The 22,213-nt window shown below is 40.3% G+C and overlaps 1 protein-coding gene across 1 annotated transcript; it reads left to right on the top strand.

Moving 5' to 3' along the window:
- The first annotated feature begins 7,474 nt into the window (after positions 1-7,474).
- Positions 7,475-21,853, top strand: LOC122565219 (perilipin-3-like). Its single transcript, XM_043720974.1, has 8 exons — positions 7,475-7,679; positions 7,966-8,050; positions 11,409-11,604; positions 12,816-12,898; positions 14,739-15,024; positions 16,529-16,716; positions 20,100-20,237; positions 21,256-21,853. Exons 2-8 carry the CDS (start codon positions 7,982-7,984, stop codon positions 21,619-21,621), a joined length of 1,326 nt encoding a protein of 441 aa, XP_043576909.1. The 5' UTR covers positions 7,475-7,679; positions 7,966-7,981; the 3' UTR covers positions 21,622-21,853.
- Positions 21,854-22,213: the final 360 nt, after the last annotated feature.

Below are 22,213 nucleotides of genomic sequence, written 5' to 3'. Positions count from 1 at the left end.
TTTTAAATCTTTCCCCTCTCACCTTAAACCAACGCCCTCTAGTTCTGGACTCCCCCACCCCAGGGAAAGAACCTTGTCTATTTACCCCATCCATTCCTGTCATGATTTTATAAACCTCTATAATGTCACCCCTCAGCCCCCGAAACTCCAGGGAAAACAGCCCCAACCTATTCAGCTTCCCCTTATAGTTTAAACCCTCCAACCCTGGCAACATCCTTGTAAATCTTTTCTGAATTAACTTAAAAAAAATGTTCGGAAATAACTGTGTAACAAATTAACCTTCATCTTATTTAAAGCGTAAAGATGTACTGCGGATTACGTTTTAATTGCACCACTCAGAAACCAAAGGAAAGTTTAAATGACAAAGTGACAAGTCATGGACCTTTCATCAGGAAGGGCTTTTGCCCGAAACGTCGATTTTCCTGCTCCTCAGATGCTGCCTGACTTGCTGTGCTTTTCCAGCACCACTCTAATCTTGACTCTGATCTCCAGCATCTGCAGTCCTCACTTTTGCCTACATTGCACTCGTGGCCAACCTCCCATTATATAATCTCTTCAAACTTGATATAATTGAAGAACCCAACACAGGCTGTGGGTCATAGTACTCAAGGGAGTCTGGAACTAGTTTCTTTCTCCAGATTAATAATCCATGAATTTAAAATTCATCTTTTTTAACATATAACTTCAGTATTTTTAATGTGAAAATAAAAAGCTTGCTTTTATTAAAATCCACTGGCTCACTAATGGAAAGACATTTGTTGTGCACAGTCTGATCTATTTGTGACTCTGGTCCTGCACTACTATTGTTCACAATGTTTCCTGGCATGCTATCCAGATGTCAACTAAGAATAGGCAATAGGTAACAGCCTTACCTGAGAGTGAATATATAAATTAAAAACATAATTAGAAATAATTTGGCAAAAAAATGAACCTGCCTAGTTGATTTGGTGTTAAAAACCCTTTATTTGTAAGAATTAAATATTATTTTCCTGAGTGAGCTCTCCATCATACCTCCTCCGCTCCAATGCCAGATTTAACATAAGCTACTGAATCAGAACTAAATGTTTAAATGGCTGTCTAACACATTAGGCAACTGAACATTTACCCTGCAACTTCTACTCCACCGTTTTAACTGGCAATAAAAAGACTTTGAAATAATAGTTTTCAATAAAAAGTTTCTGTCTCAGTAGTTTTGAGATGGTGATCACCTCTGCCTCACAATTTCAGACTGAGAATTCCTGAAATATCATAGAAATGACAGCAGACGCCTTGATTGTTAGTAAACTGTCTAACTGAAGCCAACATCATTCATTGGTCAATAATGTCTGGTGCCCTTTCAAGCTCTTGTGACTACCTTTGTGGAATATGGGATGATGGATTGACTTTTCTCCATTGATGGAAGTGAAGGATTGCAGAACCTTATCACTTTCTTGGTCTCTAGATCAGTTGTGCTGTTAAAGCATAGAGTCTGCTGAGTTAAGGATCTTATTAACTTTATTTTAAAAACAACTTGTGGCTTCATTTTGCCACAAGGCTGCAAGAGGCTGTAAGGTCATGTGCCATTGCATCATTGCCTGATGGAAATATTATATAATAACGTATATCATCAGCATGTCACACAGACCTAACCTACTACAGTGTTCATCACTATTATCCATTCTTTTCTAGTTTGACATTGCACCTTTCAGACTCATGTATTCGGGAAACAATTTACTCCTTGATATTTCATTAAAAATAAGGAAGATAATCCCAAAATTGAAGTGCATTTAACACCTAATGCAGGGCTGAGCTGTAAAATAGATTGTGTTTGCCTGCACTATAACTGGAGGTATACATCCACCACACATGCAGCCACACTGCTAGCAGGTTTTGAATGAGACAAAACCATGTTTTGGATGACTGTTGATTGCTACCCCACTCCCAGTCCTCATTTGCCATCCTTGCCACTTCCAACTCACTGTCCTTATCGTCAATGCTGTAATTAACGATTTTACAAGTGCAGTTCAGGCGAACACTTAAAATATGGCATTATGATACTGAGTTGGCAATACGAAGTCATCATGCCAGTCTCAGGTATTACAGGAGGTAAGTTGGCAGAGAAATTGTAAGCCCGCCCATCATTTTGTAGTCACCAACTAACAAGGTATTGGGCTTGTTAAAGGATAACCTTTGTGCAATTTTTCATCACCCACTGCTTATTCAGAGTGTCAGATAGAAAAAGGTTTGGGAGTGCTTTCTGGGAGAGAATGAGAAGAGGGGAGAAAATATCTGCTGGTGAAAATGGCAGCATTTCTACAAGCTTTTATTCATTTATTGTTTTTTTTGAACTTGCCAAAACCGATGAAGAACAATTCAGAGAGCATAAATTTGTAGCCATGACCACTGTCCTACTCATAACAAAACCTCTTTATGGAATGAAATCACCCAGTTGGATTCAAGCCACCCCTTTCTATCATTGATTGGCTACTAATTGCCCTCTGATGCCTGATCGGAAGAGAAGATTCTTGTGCCAAACCTAATTGCAGAAAGAAAAAGCTTATTTTGTAGGAGATAACACAGTAATTTGGAAAGAAGATCTAATAGCTAACAGAATGTGCATAAATGAATAATTCTCTGGTTGGCAAAATGTAACAGGGGCTGGGATCAATGCTGGGCCTTCAAATTTGTGCAATTTCTAAAGTTGCAGATGAAGAGATTTGAAGACATGGTTGCCACGTGCTCTGATAACACAGGAGGAAAGCACGGCAACATTCACTGCAGTGATAGACTCTGACATAGGTGTGCCTGGCACAAGTGGTGGTGAAGATGACTCAGCCTAGCAATGAAAGATGGCACCTGAGGGGTGGCGACTTCAGCGTTATATGGGCGTGACGAGATGGTGGTGGTTCTCGGCCACCTCAGAACTTGAACAAAAATGGACTTCTCTTTAAGCTACACATATTAGTTTTCTCTTATTCTTAAACAAGCAAAATGGCGCTGGACAATGGTAACAAATGAAAGGTTTTCCCTGTATGTTATTGTATTTTACTATAAAATACATGTTACAGTAAAAATCATTCATTCACTCACAAAGCTAAGTAGGAAAATAAGTTGTGAAGAAGAAACAATGAGGCTACAAATGGATATAGATAGGTTAAGTGAGTGTGCAAAGATCTGGAATATGAACAATAATGTTGGAAAATGTGAAACTGTCCACTATGACAGAAAGAATATAAATGAAACATATTACTAATATAATGAGAGATTATAGAGCTCTGAGCTGCAGAGAGATTTGGATGCTCCAGAACATAAATTGTAAAAGTTTGGTCTGCAGCTACAGCAGGTAACTAGGAACGCTAATAGAATATTATCATTTGTTAAAAAAGGAATTGTGAAAAAAGAGGGAGGTTATGCTTCAAGTTATTCAGGGTGTTTATGAGACCAGCTATGAAGTTTTGCTTTAAGTATTAGTCACCTTATTTAAGAGAGAAAGTGAGGGCTGCAGATGCTGGAGACCAGAGCTGAAAATGTGTTGCTGGAAAAGCGCAGCAGGTCAGGCAGCGTCCAAGGAACAGGAGAAGAAGGGCTTATGCCCGAAACGTTGATTCTCCTGTTCCTTGGATGCTGCTTGACCTGCTGCGCTTTTCCAGCAACACATTTTCAGCGCTAGTCACCTTATTTAAGCAAGAACGTAAAAGCATTGGAGGCAGTTCAGAGGTTACAACACTCAACTGGAATGGATGATGAGTTTGTCTTATGAGGACCAGTTGGGCTTGCTTCTATTGGGGTTTAGAAAAGTAAGAGGCAATTTGATTGACATAGATAAGATCCTGGAGCGCTTTGATAGGATGGGTGTGGAAAGGATTTTGTGGGGGAATCTCGAAGTAGGAGTCACTGTTTAAAAATAGGGTGTCACCCACTTAAAGAAAGTTTATTTCTCACAAATGATCATGGTACTTTGGAACTGTCTTCCTCAAAAGATGGTGGAAGCAGACTTTTTGAATATTTTTAATGAATATTTTAATGTTAAGTAAGGGGTACAAGGTTATCAAAGCCAGATGGGAATGTGAATTAATCAGATAAGCCATGATATTATTGAATGGCAGAGCAGATCCAAGGAGCCAGTATCTTACTTCTGCCCTAATCTGATTATCTGAATGTGGATCAGACAACAGGAATGAACAGACCACTTATTTTCCCTTCTCCCTCCCCTCCACACCCATCAAGAGAAATAAAAATCAAGTCCTTGTCATTCACACCAGATTTGGCTGGAATCATGGTGGGGTTGAGGGGTTTGAATGGACCAAGGACTCACCCTTGTTGCTCATCCCTCACTCCACCATATCCCACACCTCAACTGTTTGCCCTTCGCCCATACATCACAGCTGTACTTTGAGCTAACATTAGCACAATCATAAACAGATAGGTTGGTAAGTCAAGAATTAAAATAATGTGCAAACAGTAAAGATTATGTATAGATTATGTCATCTAGTGTGCTATTGAGACTGATTACTCAAGCATTATTGGACATTGGACATTACACAATAACTTATGATGCAAAACAGACTGGTTTTAACTTCTCTGCAGTTTCCCATGCGTGACACAGATCACTCTTCAGGTCAGTTTCCAGTATGAAACATGACTGGGGAGGAGGAAGGGTCGTGGGTAATGACAGAATAATGAAAGTACCGAAACATACTTGAAAAGTAGTCGAGGGCAGGCTCACAAATAACAATATTAGTGAATAGTCTGTATGGAAGTTGGAACAGCTTGTTGGTTGCGTGGTTTGATATCTGTATGAAGGGGAATCCTTTATTGTGCTCTCAATACTTAGGATTCAAACCAATCAGACCAAGCTTGTAGCAGGTTCATGAATATCTGAATTGGAGAAAAGGTTAATATTTGGTTCAACATCTTTTGTATGAGATGATGAATCAGAAACACAAACCTGACTTTTCTTTTTACAAATAGTGATCAGCCTGCTGCATGTGCACAAAACATTCTGATTCAGTTTTGGATTTTTGCACATGGAGTTTTATTAAAAATCTCTGCCTCTGTCACTAGCTTCTTTCCTCCCTCTTTTTTACCCTCCTCATTCCTTCCTCCTCTCATCCCATCCCTTCCCACACACGCTCTCCTCTCTTCCACACACCTCCTCCCTCTTCTCTGTTTTTTTTATCCCTCCCTGCTCCTCCCCTTTCCTTTTGTCTCCCCTCTCTCCACTCTTCTTGCTTGCCTTGCCCCACATTGTTGAGTATAGGAATTGGAATGTTACTTTGAGGTTGAACAGAACAGAACAGAGGCTTCTTCTGAAGTACTGTGTCTCATTCCTGTTGCCCTATTGTAGGAAGGATGTTATTAAGCTGGAGAGGATTCAGAAGAGATTTACCAGGGTATTGCTGGGAGAGGCTTTTTTCCCTGGAGTGAAGGAGGTTGAGAGATGACCTGATAGAGGTTTATAAAATCATGACTGGTGGGTATCTTTTCCCTAAGGGGGCAATTTCAAGATTAGGGAACATATTTTTAAGGTGAGAGGAGAAAGATTTAATAAAGACATGAAGGATAATTTTTTTTACAGGAAGTGGGTCGTGTGTTGAATGAACTGCCAGAGGAAATGGTGGAGGCGGGTACAGTTACATCACTTAAAAGACATTCGGATAAGTATATGAATTAGAAATGTTTGGAGAAATATGGGCCAAGTGCAGGCAAGTGAGACTAGTTTAGTTTGGGAACATGGTCAGCAAGGACTGGTTGGACCGAAGGGTATGTTTCCGTGCTGTATGATTCTGTGACTCTGTCTCTCCCTCCCCACAGTTTCCTCTTTTTTCCTCTCCCTCAATACAGCTTTATTTTCTTCTCCAGGTAACCTGTCAGCCGACATGAGTGAGCGTCTTGCAGAGGAGTGGAGGATAGAAGATAGGGGTGAGGGGTGGAGGATATGAGGAAATGAATGAATCAAAGAGGAGGGAAAGGATGGAAGAAGAAGAGAGGACAGCTGAAAACCACATATGACTTTATAGGACTATACATGAAATATGTTTTCAATAGGAAAATGTTAAATCTAATGCAAAGAATATTTTCAAGATCTTCATCACTTACTCTGTTGAGTTACAAGGAAAATCAGTAGAAACTGAGGATATTTTCCTGAGAGAGAACCTTATTTTAAATAGGATATTAAATTAAATAAATTGGATTCATCTAGAACACTCCGTCAATGTGTACCAGATCACTGGAATGAAATGGCTGAAATACTGAGAAAAAAAAAAGTTTTGAACGTTGTCATTGAAAAAAAGTCTATGCTCTGACCTAGCACTTTGCATACATTTGAAAGTAGCCCACTAGCAATGAATTTATTTTGAAGTGTTGACAGAGTTATTAACTTAAACAATCCCAATGAAAGGTCAATACTACATAAAGGTCAAACTATGAGATTTAGCTTAAAAGTTCACAATATTGCAGACACCAAAAAAGGTCAACCTTAGTATTTCAGGGTCAAGACCCAAACATTTTCAGGACCTCTATATAATCCTGGAGACAGCACTGTAGGAGCAGTAATACATCATTCTGCCTGACAATCCTGCTCAACCATTTAATACAATCAAAAGATTTCTCTTCACACGGCAATCCCACCATCTCAAGAATAATTTTGACAAATTTTCAGTGTGGTCCCTCTATGGGAACAGTAGATGGTTCAGATGGTTTAAGAAGCTAACATCATTAAGATTCTCAAAGTGTTCCATTTCATCTTTCTCATGGTGGTGGTGAGATTCTACAAACCTCTTAATTAAATTGAGGTGGCACGGTGGCTAGCACTGCTTGGGTGACTGTGTGGAGTTTGCACATTCTCCCTAGGTCTGCATTAGTTTCCTCTCACAGTCCAAAGGTATGCAGGCGAGGTGGATTGGCCAAGGAAAATGCAGGATTATAGAGATGGTGTCGATCTGGATGGGAAACTCTTTGGAGGATCAGTGTGGACTCGATAGGCTGAATGGCCTGCTTGCACATTGCTAGAATTCCATGAAATGGCAGCTCCTTCTTCTTTAACACTTTCTTCTGTAGATTAATGATGCACTTTATTTACAAATAGCAATAAAATTGAGGAAATAAATGCTTGAAACATTTGTATGCTTAAGTTTTTTAATTTTTTTTTGGTCATGGATTTGGACATTGCTGGCTAGGCCAACATTTACAATCAATAGGTTGTGCTGACTGGTAGATAGTGCAATGGAGGTGAAAACCCAGTGAGATGCTACAATGTGGGGTCTTCTGGCTCATCACGAATAGATGAAGTAAGAGATTTGAATAGTATTCCTCACCTAAAACTAACTCTTGGCCTGTTGTTCCATCACCAGAAGGGATTAAAAGCACTGTTGTTTGGTTAAGCTGCAGTCTTTTCTGGGCCCATCTCATCTACCAAAACTCTTTCAGGATAACTCAAAAGTCATTCCCTCCACAAGCGTGGACACTTGTAGTTTGCCAGGGGAGAATGATTGACATGAACCAGGCCCCATCTCTGTACTCTCTGACTGGTCGGTGCCTCACGGATTGCTCAGGTCTGCTGTCAATCATAACGCGAACCCTACCTCCTTCTCCAGCCCCACCCTGAAAGTACCCGATAGCTATTTAAATTCAAGCCTGGGTGTTAGTGTTCACGTTGTGAAGAGAGAGTTGGCTGTGAACTACTGTTTCAGGGCATTTCTGTGAGTATGAAAACTGTTGTGTTGTATTTCTGTTACAAAATGTTTGCTGGAAATTTTAGTGTTCATGTATGGTTTATCTTGATTTGTGTTCCCTTGACACAGGCGAACACTTATGGGATTTTCCGCCCAACGTTAGGAAACTCATTCCTATAAAAGTTGCCCTGTCTGTCCCAGTCGCTGTCTTTATTTAATGAGAAGTGACTTTTGCTCCCTATACTGTTCTAACCTTGGTAGCTGTCTGTGAAAGTGAAACTATTGGATTTTAATTTTATTTTATTCCCACTAGGGTTAACCGATTCGTCATGGCATCCGAAGTGGTCAAAAACGTTGAAGTCTCTAATTTAACGGAGCAGCAGGAGAGTGGAGAACCGGTATTTTCCTCTAGTTTGTGGTAGACTTTCTTATAGCTTTCTGCTGTGTAAACTAGAGGCTATTTAGTTCCCCATGTGAATAGTGGCTGAGTAACCTCCCATTGTGTAAAAATAATGACCTATTTGGCACGGGTTTGAGGTCATTAGGCCAGGGAATGATTCCTACTGGGAAATGTTACTGATGCAATCACTTGTAACCTTTTTTTGACTTGACTCTTGCAACATCTTGAAATATTAGACCACAATGTTGTATTTCATGTATATGGCAAACCCTTTCAAAAGTGGCTTCCCTTTCTTTAAAAACAGTCCATTTTTGAGATTCTTGTACCTTCTTAGTTCTAAATTTCTCCCAGCTATTGAACCATTTCTTTTAGTATGAAAGAAATGCTCTCATTCTTCATGAATTTAATGCTGCTTCATACAGTCATAGAGATGTACAACATGAAAACAGACCTTGCAGTCCCATGCTGACCGGATATCCTAACCTAATCAAATCCCGTTTGCCAGCACTTGGCCCATATCCAAAATCACGAAGGGCATGGATAGGATAAATAGACAAGGTCTTTTTGATGGGGTGGGGGAGTTCAGAACTAGAGGACATGGTTTAGGGTGCATGGGGAAAGATATAAAAGGATGTAAGGGGCAACTTTTTCACACAGCAGGTGGTTATATGGAATGAGCTGCCAGAGGAAGTGGTGGTGGCTGGTACAAATACAGCATTTAAAAGGCATGTGGACGGGTATATGAATAGGAAAGATTCAGAAAACATTTACAAGGATGTTGACCGGGTTGGAGGATTTGAGCTATAGGAAGAGGCTGAATAGGCTGGGGCTGTTTTCACTTGAGTGTGGGAGGCTGGGGGTGACATTATAATCCCTTTAAGTACAGCCCATCAAATTGTACATCCCTTTAATGTGGGTCTTTGAAAAAAAATATTGCTGTACACCCTGTTGGGTTATATCGTGATACCTGTGAAGTGAATCTTCCAATCACAAGCTTAAGAATTTTTTTCAGTTGTTTTGTATGATGGATGATTGGGGTTCATTCTGGGGAAGGTGGGACCTCTATAAATAGGATGGTCTTTACTTGAACCAGAGGGGTACTAATATCCTGGGTGGGAAATTTGGTGCTATTTGGGTGGGTTTAAACTAGCTCAGCAGGAGCATGGGTACCTCAGGTGTAGTTCCAGTGCACAGGAGGATGAGTAGGGAGGGCATGGACAGGATTTCACGGTCACAGGAATGTGCTAGCAGACAGCAAGCTGATTTGAAATGTCTACTTCAATGCCAGAGTCTCCGGAGTAAGGTAGATGAGCTTGCAGCATGGATAGATACCTGAGACTTCGATGTTGTGGCCATTTTGGAGACATGGATAGAGCAGGGTCAGGAATGGGTGTTGCAGGTTCCAGGGTTTAGATCTTTCATTAAGAACAGGCAAGGTGGTAAAAGATGATTTCTCAGTTTAGATTAAAAACTTCCTTTCTGAAAGGAGGCAGCGAGTAGTGGTTGATGGAAAATATTCAGTCTGGAGTCTGGTTACTAATGATGTGTCACAAGAATCTGTTTTGAGAACGTTGTTGTTTTGTCATTTTTACAAATGACTTAGACGCAGGCATAAGTGGATGGGTTACTAATCATGCAGATGACACTAAAGTTGATGGAGTAATGAACAGTGTGGAAGAATGTTGCAGGGGGACTTGGATAAACTGCAGAATTGAGCTAAGGGGTGGTAAATGGATTTCAAGGCAGCTAAATGTGATGTGATTCACTTTGGGAAGAATAACAGTAAGACAGAATACTGGGTCAATGGAAAGATTCTTGGGAGTGTGGATGTGCAGAGGGATCTTGGAGTCCATGTACATAGATCCATGAAAGTTGCCACCCAGGTTGATAGTGCTTTTAAGAAGGCATACAGTGTGTTAGGTTTTATTGGTAGAGGGATTGAGTTCCAGAGCCATAATGTCATGCTGCAGTTATGCAAAACACTAGCGTGGCTGCATTTGGAATATTATGTACAGTTCTGGTCGCCCCATTACAGGAAGAATGTGGAAGCATTGGAAAAGGTACAGAGGAGATTTACCAGGATGTTACCTGGTCTGGAGGAGAGCTCTTATGAGGAAAGGCTGAGAGATTTGGGTTTGTTCTCATTGGAAAGGCTAAAAGGGGATTTGATAGAGACATACAAGATGATTAGAAAATTAGATGCGGTAGACAGTGAAAGTCTTTTTCTTAGGATGATGACATCAGCTTGTACAAGGGGGCATAACCACAAATTGAGGGGTGATAGATTTGAGACAGATGTCAGAGGCAGGTTCTTTATTCAGGGTGGTAAGGGTATGGAATGCCCTGCCTGCCAATGTATTAACTCAGCCACTTCAGGGAGGTTTAAACAATCCTTGGATAAGCACATGGATGATGATGGGATAGAGTAGGGGGATGAGCTTGCATTAATTCATAGGTCGGTGCAACATCAAGGGTACTGCGCTATATCATTCTGTGTATTATTGGTCCAGCTAGCATTTATTGCTGTGGAGAATGGACCACATTGCTGTGGGTTTGAAGTCAAATGTAGGCCAGTCCAGGTAAAATCCCTGAAAAGTCCTTCATAGGTGAGGGCTCACCTAAAATTCAGTGGTACGTAGTCAGCATCTGAACGCTAATGGTCACCAGAATGGTTTTTTTTTTTGTTTCAGATTTTTGACAAATTCAAAATTCAGCTTCTCAGAATTTGAACATGACTCTAGAAAATTAGTCTAGGGTTCTGCATCTGAGGCCCACTTGATTTGAAATTCAATTAATCAATCTGAAAGTTCATCTTTGAATGGACAATTCATGGGAGTGTTAAGGGATCTATTTTATAGTGACTTTTTTAAATGTAAATTCATGGAATGTGGACATTGCTGAATAGCACTTATTGCTCATCCCTAACCACCCACAGTATAGTTGAGTCAACCATATTACTGTGGGTCTAGTCACACGTAGGCCAGAGCAGGTCGGGATAGCAGACTTCCTTCCCTAAAAGACATTGCAGTTTGTATTGTGAAGTATTTTGTGATTATATGTGACTCTATGAATTCTGACGAGTTTTTAGTTGTCTTTATAATAATGTTTGTACAACTGAGTCTTTCATATTACCTATCTGGACTGACTGACTGGTAAAAGTCCTTTATTTCTTTGTTAGGATAGCTGTTTCATTTTTAATGGCGAAAGTATTTTCTCACACCAATGTAGGCACTTACTGTTTTAAAAACTTGCTGTGTATGAATGTTGTCTCGACCACTGTCTTGAGAAAAGTGTTTCTTGGGGTTTCACCATTGGGGTGCATTGCTGTGCAATGATTTCATGACTTGTATTTTTAGAATGTGGTGGACAGGGTGACAAACCTGCCTCTTGTGAGCTCTGCCTGTGAAATGGTATCTGCTGCATACCACAGCACCAAGGAGAATCACCCGTACATGAAGACCATTTGTGATGTTGCTGAGCAGGGAGTGAAGACTATCACAGCTGTGGCTGCCAGTGGTGCCAAACCAATCATGGACAAGCTGGAGCCTCAAAGTAAGATTAGAGTACACACCAGCTAATTGGAACCGATAACTTTGGATTGAAAATTACTTCCATAATGGTGACTGTGCTTTCTTTTCAAAAAAAAAATAGCTTTTAGGACCACCTGAATTTTTTAATTGTAAGTTTGTTCAAGGCTTCTAATGAACTAGTGGAAGCTAAACTTAAGACCCAGCAGTAACTGAAAGTAAGTACGTTTTCTAGTTAAATGTGAATTATATCAATTTCTATGTATGGAGGACTGACTTAGTCCTTCAGCAACATAGAATTCAATTTCAAATCATGAGTCAAACACTGCCAGATGGTTCTACCTTAGGTTTCCATGCATTCTGGCTAATAAAGAGGGGAATTTCAGGATTTGTTAAGCATTGTTGTACTCTCTGCCATTGTGGAGATGCATAGTGGTTAGAAGGAACTGGAATCCACCATTTGAGCACATGATCTAGGTAGAGACTTCGATGCTGCATGGAGGTCACCCCTGCCCTTGTTTGGCTAAACAATACCCCATGGCCCTATTAGGAAAGAAACAAAGGAGTTGGTCTGATGTATTCCTCAACCATTGTCACAAAACAAATTATCTGAATGCTATTTGTTTTGAGGAGACCTTGCCTTGTGAAATAAAAGTATTTGGTTGCTGCCATGTATTGCTAGTTGTGAACTACTCTCTAGGTATCAGCTGAACTTCACTTTTTAATGATCAATGCATTCTAACTGCAGTGTAAATGGCAACATAATTTGGCCCAGAGTCAGATTATTCACTAATGAAGAATTTGGTGTATATTTCTGTTAGAGATGGCTTATTTAAATGTGAATTATTTTACTAAATGCTAGTACTGATTATAACACTGACTTGTTTGTTTGTTTGTGTGATAAAACTTCAGGCTGTGGCTTCCAATCTCCTGACTACTTTCCTTTCTGGAATGACTTGTGTAAAAAGCAGAGTTCCTTACTAACATGTAGCTAATAGTCACAATTATTCCAGGCAATAAATGCAATTAAGATCTATCTTCAATATGCTACCAGAGCAAGTTAACATCTCATGACTACTACATTTCTAGGAACTGAAGTGTAAAATTTTAATGCTTGTAATTCAACATGTTTTAATAGCTTTTTGTAGCTATAGCTCAACTTCTGGAATAAGCCGCTTAGCTCAATGTGAGCATGCTATATTTTGTCTCTAAACCAAGGTTGTTTTTTGTGCTCAGTTTCAGCAGCTAATGAATATGCCTGTAAAAGCTTGGATAAACTGGAGGAGAAACTTCCAATCCTTCATCAATCCACACCCCAGGTGAGGAAATCATCTGCAAAATGATCTTTAGGATAGCACTGGGTTATCAAACAAGATTCTAGTCAAGAATGCTTCAAGCTCAAGGTCTACCATGTCAGTACTATTTCTGCAAGGACAACTGTTAACCCATTTTCCCATAGACTTCTTTCCGATGGAGTGTTCCAAGCTTTAGGAACACTGCAGCGGCAATTATTGCAAGTGAAGGATTGTTATGGAGGCTACAGATTCACGTTGTAATACCATATTTGGGTGTCTAGTTCACTGTCACCAATGTATAGTGACAAATCTTTTGTCTACATCTGTCCTGGGTTCTAAATAAATTAAAGCCCCAGTTTTCAACTTTTTAAAATATCAGTCTCTTCCTAATGACTAATTTGCATAAAGTAGATGTGAATGGCTCTTGGGAGTTTTTTTTTTGGCTATTATCAGTTTAAACCTTCTATTCTTAATGCAATCAGCTTTAAAATCAGACCTTCAGCTACATATGGATCCACTAAATTATGAAATTGAGGTGTCCCCCTGTGGATTAGAAGCAGGTGACTCAGTTAATGTTATTACGTGGGGGTTTGAACACGGTGTACTTCAGTCAAAGGCAGAGACATGAAACATTAACTGAACGTCCCATGCTGTCTTTTAGTTGATGTCCGACTGAGGCCCTGTCCCCTCCGGTAGTCTTCTTAAATAAAACTTCACATACTATTGAAGGCAAGGTACATCTATCACTTGCAAACACTTTTTTTATTGATCTCTTTAAACAGACAAAGAAATCATTGTTTGTCATTTGTGACTTTTCACAAATTCCAAAGTGTCTCCCAAACAAAGTGTAATGTCTGTGATGATTCCACATCCTTTTGGTTAACACAGCTGAGACTCCACCAGCCAGTTTGATTGGGAAGGTTTTTGCCATGCAATATGAAGTTGGTAGTGGCTATTGACTTTTGGTCCAGTGTGAAAGATGGAAATGGGCAGTTTAGCACCTCCATGACCTTTAAGTGTTGACCCATCCTTAAACAGGAATTGAGAATTAGTTGAACGGCTGGCTGTGAATGTCCTATATTTAAGCAGTTAACAATAGGAACAGGAGTAGGCCATTTTAGCCTGCTCCCACCATTAAAGATGATTGTGGCTGATCCTGTGTCTTAATACCATACTCCTGTACTCTCCACATCCCTGGACACTGTTTGTTTTAGGCTCTGAAAACATTTGTCTTAAATACATTTAATGACTTGGCTTCCACAGACATCTTGTACAGAATGCCAGAGGTTTCTTTCCCCATTCTGAGGAGATTTCTCCTCCATGTCAGTCCAAAATGGGCTGACTTCAATCCTGACACCATGGCCCTGTGATCTCAACTTTCTGGCCAGGGAAGAAATTGTCCCTGCCTGGCCCTGTCAGAATTTTATGCACTTCAATTTCATTCCCTCATCCTTCTAAACTCTAGTGAATATGGGCCAGCTGCAGGATGAACCTTTGCTACACTTGTTGTATGGGAAGTGTATCTTTTCCTTGGGTAAGGAGACCATAGAGTCAAGTGTGGTCATGTCAATGCCTTAAATAGCTACAAGAAGACTTTCTTGGCTCTTGCACTCACATTCTGTCTTGCAATGGAGGCGATGTCATTTGCCTTCTGAAATGCTTCCTACACCTAGCAATGTGACTGACTCTTAACTGCCCCCAGGCATTTGGAGGTGGGCAATAAATACTGGCCTATCCAGTGATGTCCACATCCCATGAGTGAAAAGATTTGTTGACTGGGTATTCATAATGACATGCTTGTACTGAGCGTGATGTTACACAAGTTAATTTGTCTTTTTAATATACTGAATTATCCTCTGCACAGGTTGTTGCTGATACCAAAGAGATGGTTTCATCCACAATAACTGGAGCCAAAGATGCAGTCTCCAACACAGTGACTGGAGCGAAAAATGCAGTAACTGGTGCTGTAGATATGGCCAAGGGAGCAGTCCATGACAGCATAGAGAAGACCAAGTCAGTGATGGCTGAAGGAGTTAACACTGTCATGACGTCCAAAGTAGGGCAGATGGTGGTCACTGGTGTCGACAGTGCTCTCAATAAATCTGAAGAGATAGTTGATCATTATCTTCCTATGACTGAAGAGGAATTGGGTAAGTAAGAAAAGATCAATTTTTACTACCTCATTAAGATGCTTTTGTATATACTTCAATTACTGTAAACATAATGTGCACATTTTTTACCTAAAGTAATGAGGTTGTCAAGTACAAATGAATCATGACTTTATTGTGTCAACCTTGTGGGTGTACACTATTGAATTTCAGGGTTCTTCAATTTGGACTCTTGGAAGTATTATATTTCAGAAGTGCAGGTGTTATAGCAGTACTATACACTTCAAACTACAACCAAAACATCTATCCATCTTTAGACGTTAAGTCATAAAATAGCTATGGTTAAAAATTCTTCTGACTTCTGGTGGCACATGAGCACAGGCCAAATCATACTGAAATGGATTTTGTTGTTAACTGAGATTTGAACATTGCTGGCAAAGTCAGTATTTTATTGTGCTTGAGGGAGCAAATTAAACAAGTATAATCCATGAAGTAGACATTGCTACAAATAGGAATTTCAGAGCTTTTAAATCCAGCAACAACAGGACAGCAAACTTTCCAAATAAGGCCTTATTCTATGTTTGAGGGAACTAATTTAGCCATCCTTTTGTGCTTCTGGCCTGGTTCTTTTAGGCAGTATAGGCACAGATTGGCAATGCTATCAAAGGAACATTTGGCGAACTACTACAGTACAGGCTATAGATGGCTCCAAGCCTCATCTATTCATCACCAGTGGGGGATGAGATCAGTCAGTGAACTGGGTTGTCTTGGATAGTGTCAGAGCTGCACCTTTCTGGGTGCTCTGCCTATCAGTCAATAGGCTTTGAAGTCAAGAGATGAGTCACTTGCCAAACTATATATCTGGACTCTGACCTTGAAGTCTGAGTTGTGATTTGAAGGCAGCAGGAGTTCAAGGGGCAGCAGTTGATTGCAAATTTGAGATGATTGCTATCTGGCACTCAACACAAAAATGTTGCTTATCATTAGAAGCTGAGAAGTTGTTCGGGCACTGCTGTGTGCAGGGACAGATTGCTGTGCTGTGTTTATCTAAGGAGGTGTCAATTAGATCACTTCCCTTCGCTTCACTTCACTTCACGTTAATGAACATCCCTAGTTCAGACCTTCTTTGAGGGAAAGACATGGAAGCTGTGGAAATAGCTGCAGATTCATAGGGCTAGGACATGGTCCTCAGGGACTCGTACAGCAATGTTCTGGGAGTGAGAGAATTTGCTTCTGAACCACCATCCTGACTGACTCCAGTCAGTGGAAAGCTCCCTCAACTTTCAATTTGTATTGATGCTAACCAAAGCAAGTTACTCACCTTGAATTTGGTCCTTGGACTGCGTTTTAGTACTTGCTGCTTGCAACCTCTGACAGGATTACTCTCCCTGCACAGTTGAGATTGAAAAGGTTGAATCTGTCATGGTGTTTGTGCACATGACATACCTGGGGTGCTTCCCCTTTGAGAATAATTCTGTATGCTAGAATAAATACTTGCCTCAAACAGCAGACTTGACCATAAACACTTTTTTTTTTTCTTCTTCAGCAAAGTTAGCCACTCCTGTTGAAGGTGTTGAGGTGGCTCCAGCACAGAAGCAGAGTTACTATGTGCGCTTGGGATCCTTGTCTTCAAAAGTGCGTGATAGAGCATACCAGCACTCAACATCTAAAATGCAGGAAGCCAAGCAAAGCAGCCAAGACATAATGGTTCAGCTCCATAACACAATGGACCTGGTAAGAATATACACCTGCAGATGATACCAAGTAGTTTTGATACAGACAACAAGCTGTTTTGTTTTTTCTCTGCAATCAGCTCTCCAATCGGAGTACATCTACAATCAGTTTATTATTGTACACGTGAGTTGTTAAGGCTCCCCAAAGTGACAGTCAGGTCTCCAAGTCGGGTCCTGGCTTGAGATTTTGGGGTTTAGTTCTGAGGAAATTGGCCATAATTCCATTCCAGCTTCAGGCGACTGTGCAAACTCCGCAGACAGTCTGTCTGCGTGAGTTTCCTCTGGGTGCTCCGGCTTCCTCCCACAGTCCAAAGATGTGCAAGTTAGGTGAATTGGCCATAGTGTTAGGTGCATTAGTTAGGGGGAATGGGCCTGGGTGGGTTGCTGTTTTGGAGGGTCAGTGTGGACTGGTTGGGCTGAAGGGCCTGTTTCCACACTGGAGGGAATCCAATCTTTAAAAAAAACTATAACAGCTGCACTTACTCCAGCTTCTCTCAATTCCCCTGCCTCATCCTGTTTTGATCAGTTGTGACAACTTTAAGTATTGATAGGAAGTTACAGATTGGGGGGGGGGAATGTTTTGTTATGATGAGCCACTTCTGTTAGAAAACATTGTCGTTCCTTTCGTTCCTTTCGTTCCTTTCGTTCCTTTCGTTCCTTTCGTTCCTTTCGTTCCTTTCGTTCCTTTCGTTCCTTTCGTTCCTTTCGTTCCTTTCGTTCCTTCTTCGTCAACATATCATGGAAGGACCTTTGTCTACACCAGCCACTGGTTAGGAATGTGTTGATCTTCCTTTCCTCAAGTTATAAATTTAATTACTGCATTAATTCAAGGTCTGCACTGCAGAGATTAGAAATCTTTGCAAAACAGTACCCCAAACAGTATCAATGGGAATGCAGTGCAGAGGAGAAGGAAACATTAACTTTTTAAAGCAGCAGGCCAGACTTAAAATCTATTTCAAAATGTACAAAATTGTGAAAAGAACAGTAGTAGGGAGGATTATATAATGTTGTTTCCCCAAGGGTAGGTGAGACCAGTGCTTTTTAAACTTTGGGTGGCACAGTGGTTAGCACTGCTGCCTCACAGCGCCAGAGACCCGGGTTCAATTCCCAACTCGGGTGACTGTCTGTGGGGAGTTTGCACATTCTCCCAGTGTCTGTGTGGGTTTCCTCCGGGTGCTCCGGTTTCCTCCCACAGTCCAAAGATGTGCAGGTCAGGTGAATTGGCCATGCTAAATTGCCCGCAGTGTTAGGTAAAAAGGGGTACATGTAGGGGAATGGGTGGGTTGCGCTTCGGCGGGTCGGTGTGGACTTGTTGGGCTGAAGGGCCTGTTTCCACACTGTAAGTAATCTAATGTAGTCTCTTTCTTTGCATAATATCAAATCTTGTGGGTGACTTAAAATTCTAATGTAGTAAAGTGAGGAGGACAGGAATAGAATTCAAGAGAAAACAGACTAGACTGGTAAATGGGCAGATGCACATCTTTGACTAATAAAAATTCAACTGATGTGTGATAGTGTTTTTTGATAGGAAGAATGAGATAACAAATGGTATGATTTCAAAGGGACATAGGAGCAGACCTGGAGGTGTATGCATGCAATCTTAAAAATGACAGGTAACTTGTTTTTGCGCTATTATTTAGGAATTTAAATTCAGGAAGGTTATAATTAAAGACTAAAAATACTAATTATTCAACTGGAGTACCCAGTTATGGGTGTGACTTTTCTGAAAACATTTTCCATCTTGGAAATGGTACTGAAGAGTGAAATGAGGAACCTTGAGGGTGGGATTGTTTTCCCTTAGAAAAGCATTGTGACGAAGTATGCCAAGGTAAAGGAAAAACTTGTTTCCAGTGGTAGCGAAGCCTGCATGCAGAAGATACAGATTTAGGTGATTTAGTAGAACATTAAAAGCAGAACTTACTTTTAATTGAATTTTGATCTGAAATTGGTTTTAAATAGGTTTAGTGACTTCCAACAGGAATTGAATGAACATTGGTGGAAAATTTTACAGTACCACGGGAAAAGAGTAAAGAGGGGGGACCGATTGCATAACCTTACCAAAGGCCTAAGCACAAGCAGCCCCTTAAGATGCTGTTATTCCATAAACTAATCTACCTCTCTGAACAAACACCTTTCAATCGCAGTTTATTTGCATTTGTGTATTCTAGCTAGACAGTTATACATTGAACCTGGCCTTCATTAAGAGGAACTGTCAACTGGAGTGTTGATCAAAAACTACTCTGAAAGGTACCATTGCGACCATCCTTCTGAAGCAGTCAGTTTAAAAACATCCCTCCGAGTAAGGCCTATCCTTTTGGTCTGTGGTGATGAACCTCACAGCTAATCTACAGGCAAAACCACCAACAGCAATTCACAATATACTCATGAAATGACTGTTTTCCTTGTTTATTTAACAATGATTAACACTGGCAATTTTAACAACTGATTATTTTTTCTTAATCATTCAATTTTGTTTCCTAGAGCTGTTTGTTTTGAGAAGGGAAGAATCTTTTGACTCTGGATGATGTTACAGAAAATAAGTTAATTCATGCAAAAAAACTAAATTTCCTCAGTGTCCAAATATATTGTCTCTGGTTATGCATATCTGTTTATAATCATTGGTTCCCTGTGTCAGTTGCATTGTGGGTAGGTGCAGATCCCACTGATATTTGAGCATTCAGTGCAGTAAATGTAAAAAAATCATGTTTTTCTCTTTTGCAGTAGAGTTCTCCTGCTGTCCCAGCAAACATTTCTGTTAATTTTCTTTAGTCATAAGCAAACAGACTGAATCACTTTCAAATTTTGGTCAAATATTTGGTGTAAACTGGTTGCTGTTGGCCACATCACAATCTTTGTGTTAACAAAGAAATGCGTGTTCTTTTACCACTAGCTAATGTAGCTGAGGAATAAAATGAGCTCATTTAGTAATATAGCTGATTCTCAACCACTGCCAGCCCAATAAATCCATAATGGTTAAGTACAATTGACATGAAGCCTTTGAAACACAACTTTCTCCACCAACAGTTAATAATGAGGTTCAAATCTTTCCATGGTTATGATGGAGTTTTATTTCTCCATGTTTTAATTTTGAACAAGAATATTAACTTGAGTAGATTTTATTGAATGGCAGCAGGCTCAAGGGCCTGATTAGTCAGTCTACAACTGTGCCTGTTTAAGATGCTCAAACTCTATTGAGATATTGAACTGACCCGACCTTTAATGTCACAATATTAAATTGTTCATCAAAGCTGCTCTCGACCTAAACAATATTTGCTGGGTTGAAATCTGGATATAAAATGTAAATGCTGGTTATGGAATCACTGCATTAGGAGCTGTGGCCTGTCACTAGTTCAATTTTTAACCAACTTTTTTTTTCTTCTTCAGATTGAATTGGCAAGGAAAGGAGCAGATTCAGCTAATCAGAAACTGCATGACGTTCAGCAGAAACTGCATCAGACCTGGGTTGATTGGCAGAAGAAACAGACAACAAGCCCAGTAGAGGAAGTGGCTCCAAAACCAGACGTAAGTACTTTTTTCTACTGTGGAATTCCTGGGTAGGACACTAGTGAAAAGGGTTAGCATGGAACAGTCTAACAAGGACAAGAGATCTCTACCTTCTGTTCAGTTGTTTCTGTTATTGAACAGAACTTTGAGAAAGGAGAAAGCAGGGAATATTTCCAATTGCTATCAAAACTGAAGGTGCTTACAGTGTACTCCAGGATCAAAATGCTACTGGAAAATTGATCCTTCATAACAAAGCAAGCAAGTCCAAATGGTGATGAAGGTAATTCTGGTCTGAATGCCAGGACACCAAAAAGTCAAATACAGCATTTAACATCTAAATAAACTGATCTACATTAACAATGCCATGTCACTTTTTTTAGTGGAGTTCACTTCATTTCCTCTTCTGCGATCTGTACATTGTCACTCTGAGCTTCCACAAGTTCTGCCACAACCTGAAGTGACAACTTTATATAACTATGTAACCGGTCCAGTCAAAAGTTAGAATAAAACAGTGTGTTTGTGAAATTTTGGACTGAGCTTCAATTCCGCGGTGGTGCAATTGGTTTGACCAACAACCATATACCACTTTTGAAATTGGTTTATTGGGCATCTTGAACTACTATCCAGCGTTTGGTGCTGGTGAATGTGGAAGGTGATCATTTCTGTAACCATTCCATGCTGTGATTGCTGCTTACAGCTCATCAGCTTAGGCCAAGATGTTCCACAAGGATACCCAGACAATGGTAAAGCAGGAGTTGGTAAACAATGATTTGCCTCGTCAGCAGAATCAGTGAGTTACTAAGGATTAGTAGTTTTGTACCATACTGTACATATCTTATCCTCAAACAGTAGATTGGCGTTTTGTTTTTTTTTTTGAGGGGATACCTGAGATGCCAGTTCAAATTGGGCTAGGTGACAAGCTTCCAATACACTGTTCCTTTTATTCTAGTAAAAAAATCTTTTGGGCTGAAGTTTTGAGACTCCTTGGATACACAAGGTGACCAGATTCTGATAGTGTCTCCCTTTTGTATTGCAGCAGCTCGAATCCCAAACCCTAACCATGACTCGCGGTCTCACCCAGCAACTACAGACGACCTGCCTAACTCTCGTTTCAAATGTACACGGCCTCCCTCAACATGTTCAGGACAAAGTGCAGCAGATCCGCAAAACAGCAGAGAGTATCCACACCTCGTTCTCATCTGCCAATTCCTTTGGTGATCTTTCCGGGCAGCTCCTGGCACAAAGCAAAGAGCAGATGCTGAAGATCCGGGAGTCCATGGATGGGGTGATGGACTATGTACTTCACAACACTCCTCTCAACTGGTTGGTGGGTCCATTTGCCCCACAACCAAACAAGTGCCCTGAATCAGAAGAGATTACAGTGGAGAGCTCTAAAGAATAGATATAATCAATTGTCTAAACAGTTAGACAACAGAATTAAATTTCTGTCAAGTATAGCCTTATTTCTGAAAGCTTTGAATGAACAGCATAAACCTTCACTTGGGTAATAAATGAAAGACTGAATTCTTCAATATTCCCTAAATGTTTTTGTTGCTTATTTGGATAATGCCATCAAGAGACTCTTGATGTCTGTGCTAGTATTGAATTTTCAATTTAATAAAGGTCTAATCTGAGTGTTTTTCAGCTGGTCTTTGACATTGCACATTAATGGATATCATCCCTTCTCTGTTTAGCAGAAATATTTTTAGAATGCTTCTGCACTGGAACTCTGGATGCCTGACAGTTCAAGTATTATTGGTAAACATTTGCTGTACAAGTTGGGTTCTCTTAAAACCATAAGACATAGGAGTGGAAGGAAGGCCATTCAGCCCATAGAGTCCACTTGGCCATTTAATCGTGGCTGATTGGTATTTCAACTCCGCTTACCCACACTCTCCCCATATCCCTTAATCCCTTGTGAGATCCAGAATTTACCAATCTATGCCTTGAAGACTTTTAACATTCCGGCCTCCACTGTGCTCCATGGCAATGAA

Source organism: Chiloscyllium plagiosum, chromosome 31 (genome assembly GCF_004010195.1).
Source record: "Chiloscyllium plagiosum isolate BGI_BamShark_2017 chromosome 31, ASM401019v2, whole genome shotgun sequence".
NCBI lineage: Eukaryota > Metazoa > Chordata > Chondrichthyes > Orectolobiformes > Hemiscylliidae > Chiloscyllium > Chiloscyllium plagiosum.
This window is presented reverse-complemented; position numbering and strand designations above follow the sequence as displayed.

Bases quoted from the DNA above. Each gene is read 5' to 3' on its own strand.
- LOC122565219 (XM_043720974.1), top strand. From the start codon at position 7,982: ATGGCATCCGAAGTGGTCAAAAACGTTGAAGTCTCTAATTTAACGGAG. The intron at 11,605-12,815 runs GTAAGATTAGAG...TTTTGTGCTCAG, and splicing joins GGACAAGCTGGAGCCTCAAA to TTTCAGCAGCTAATGAATAT. The intron at 12,899-14,738 runs GTGAGGAAATCA...TCCTCTGCACAG, and splicing joins TTCATCAATCCACACCCCAG to GTTGTTGCTGATACCAAAGA.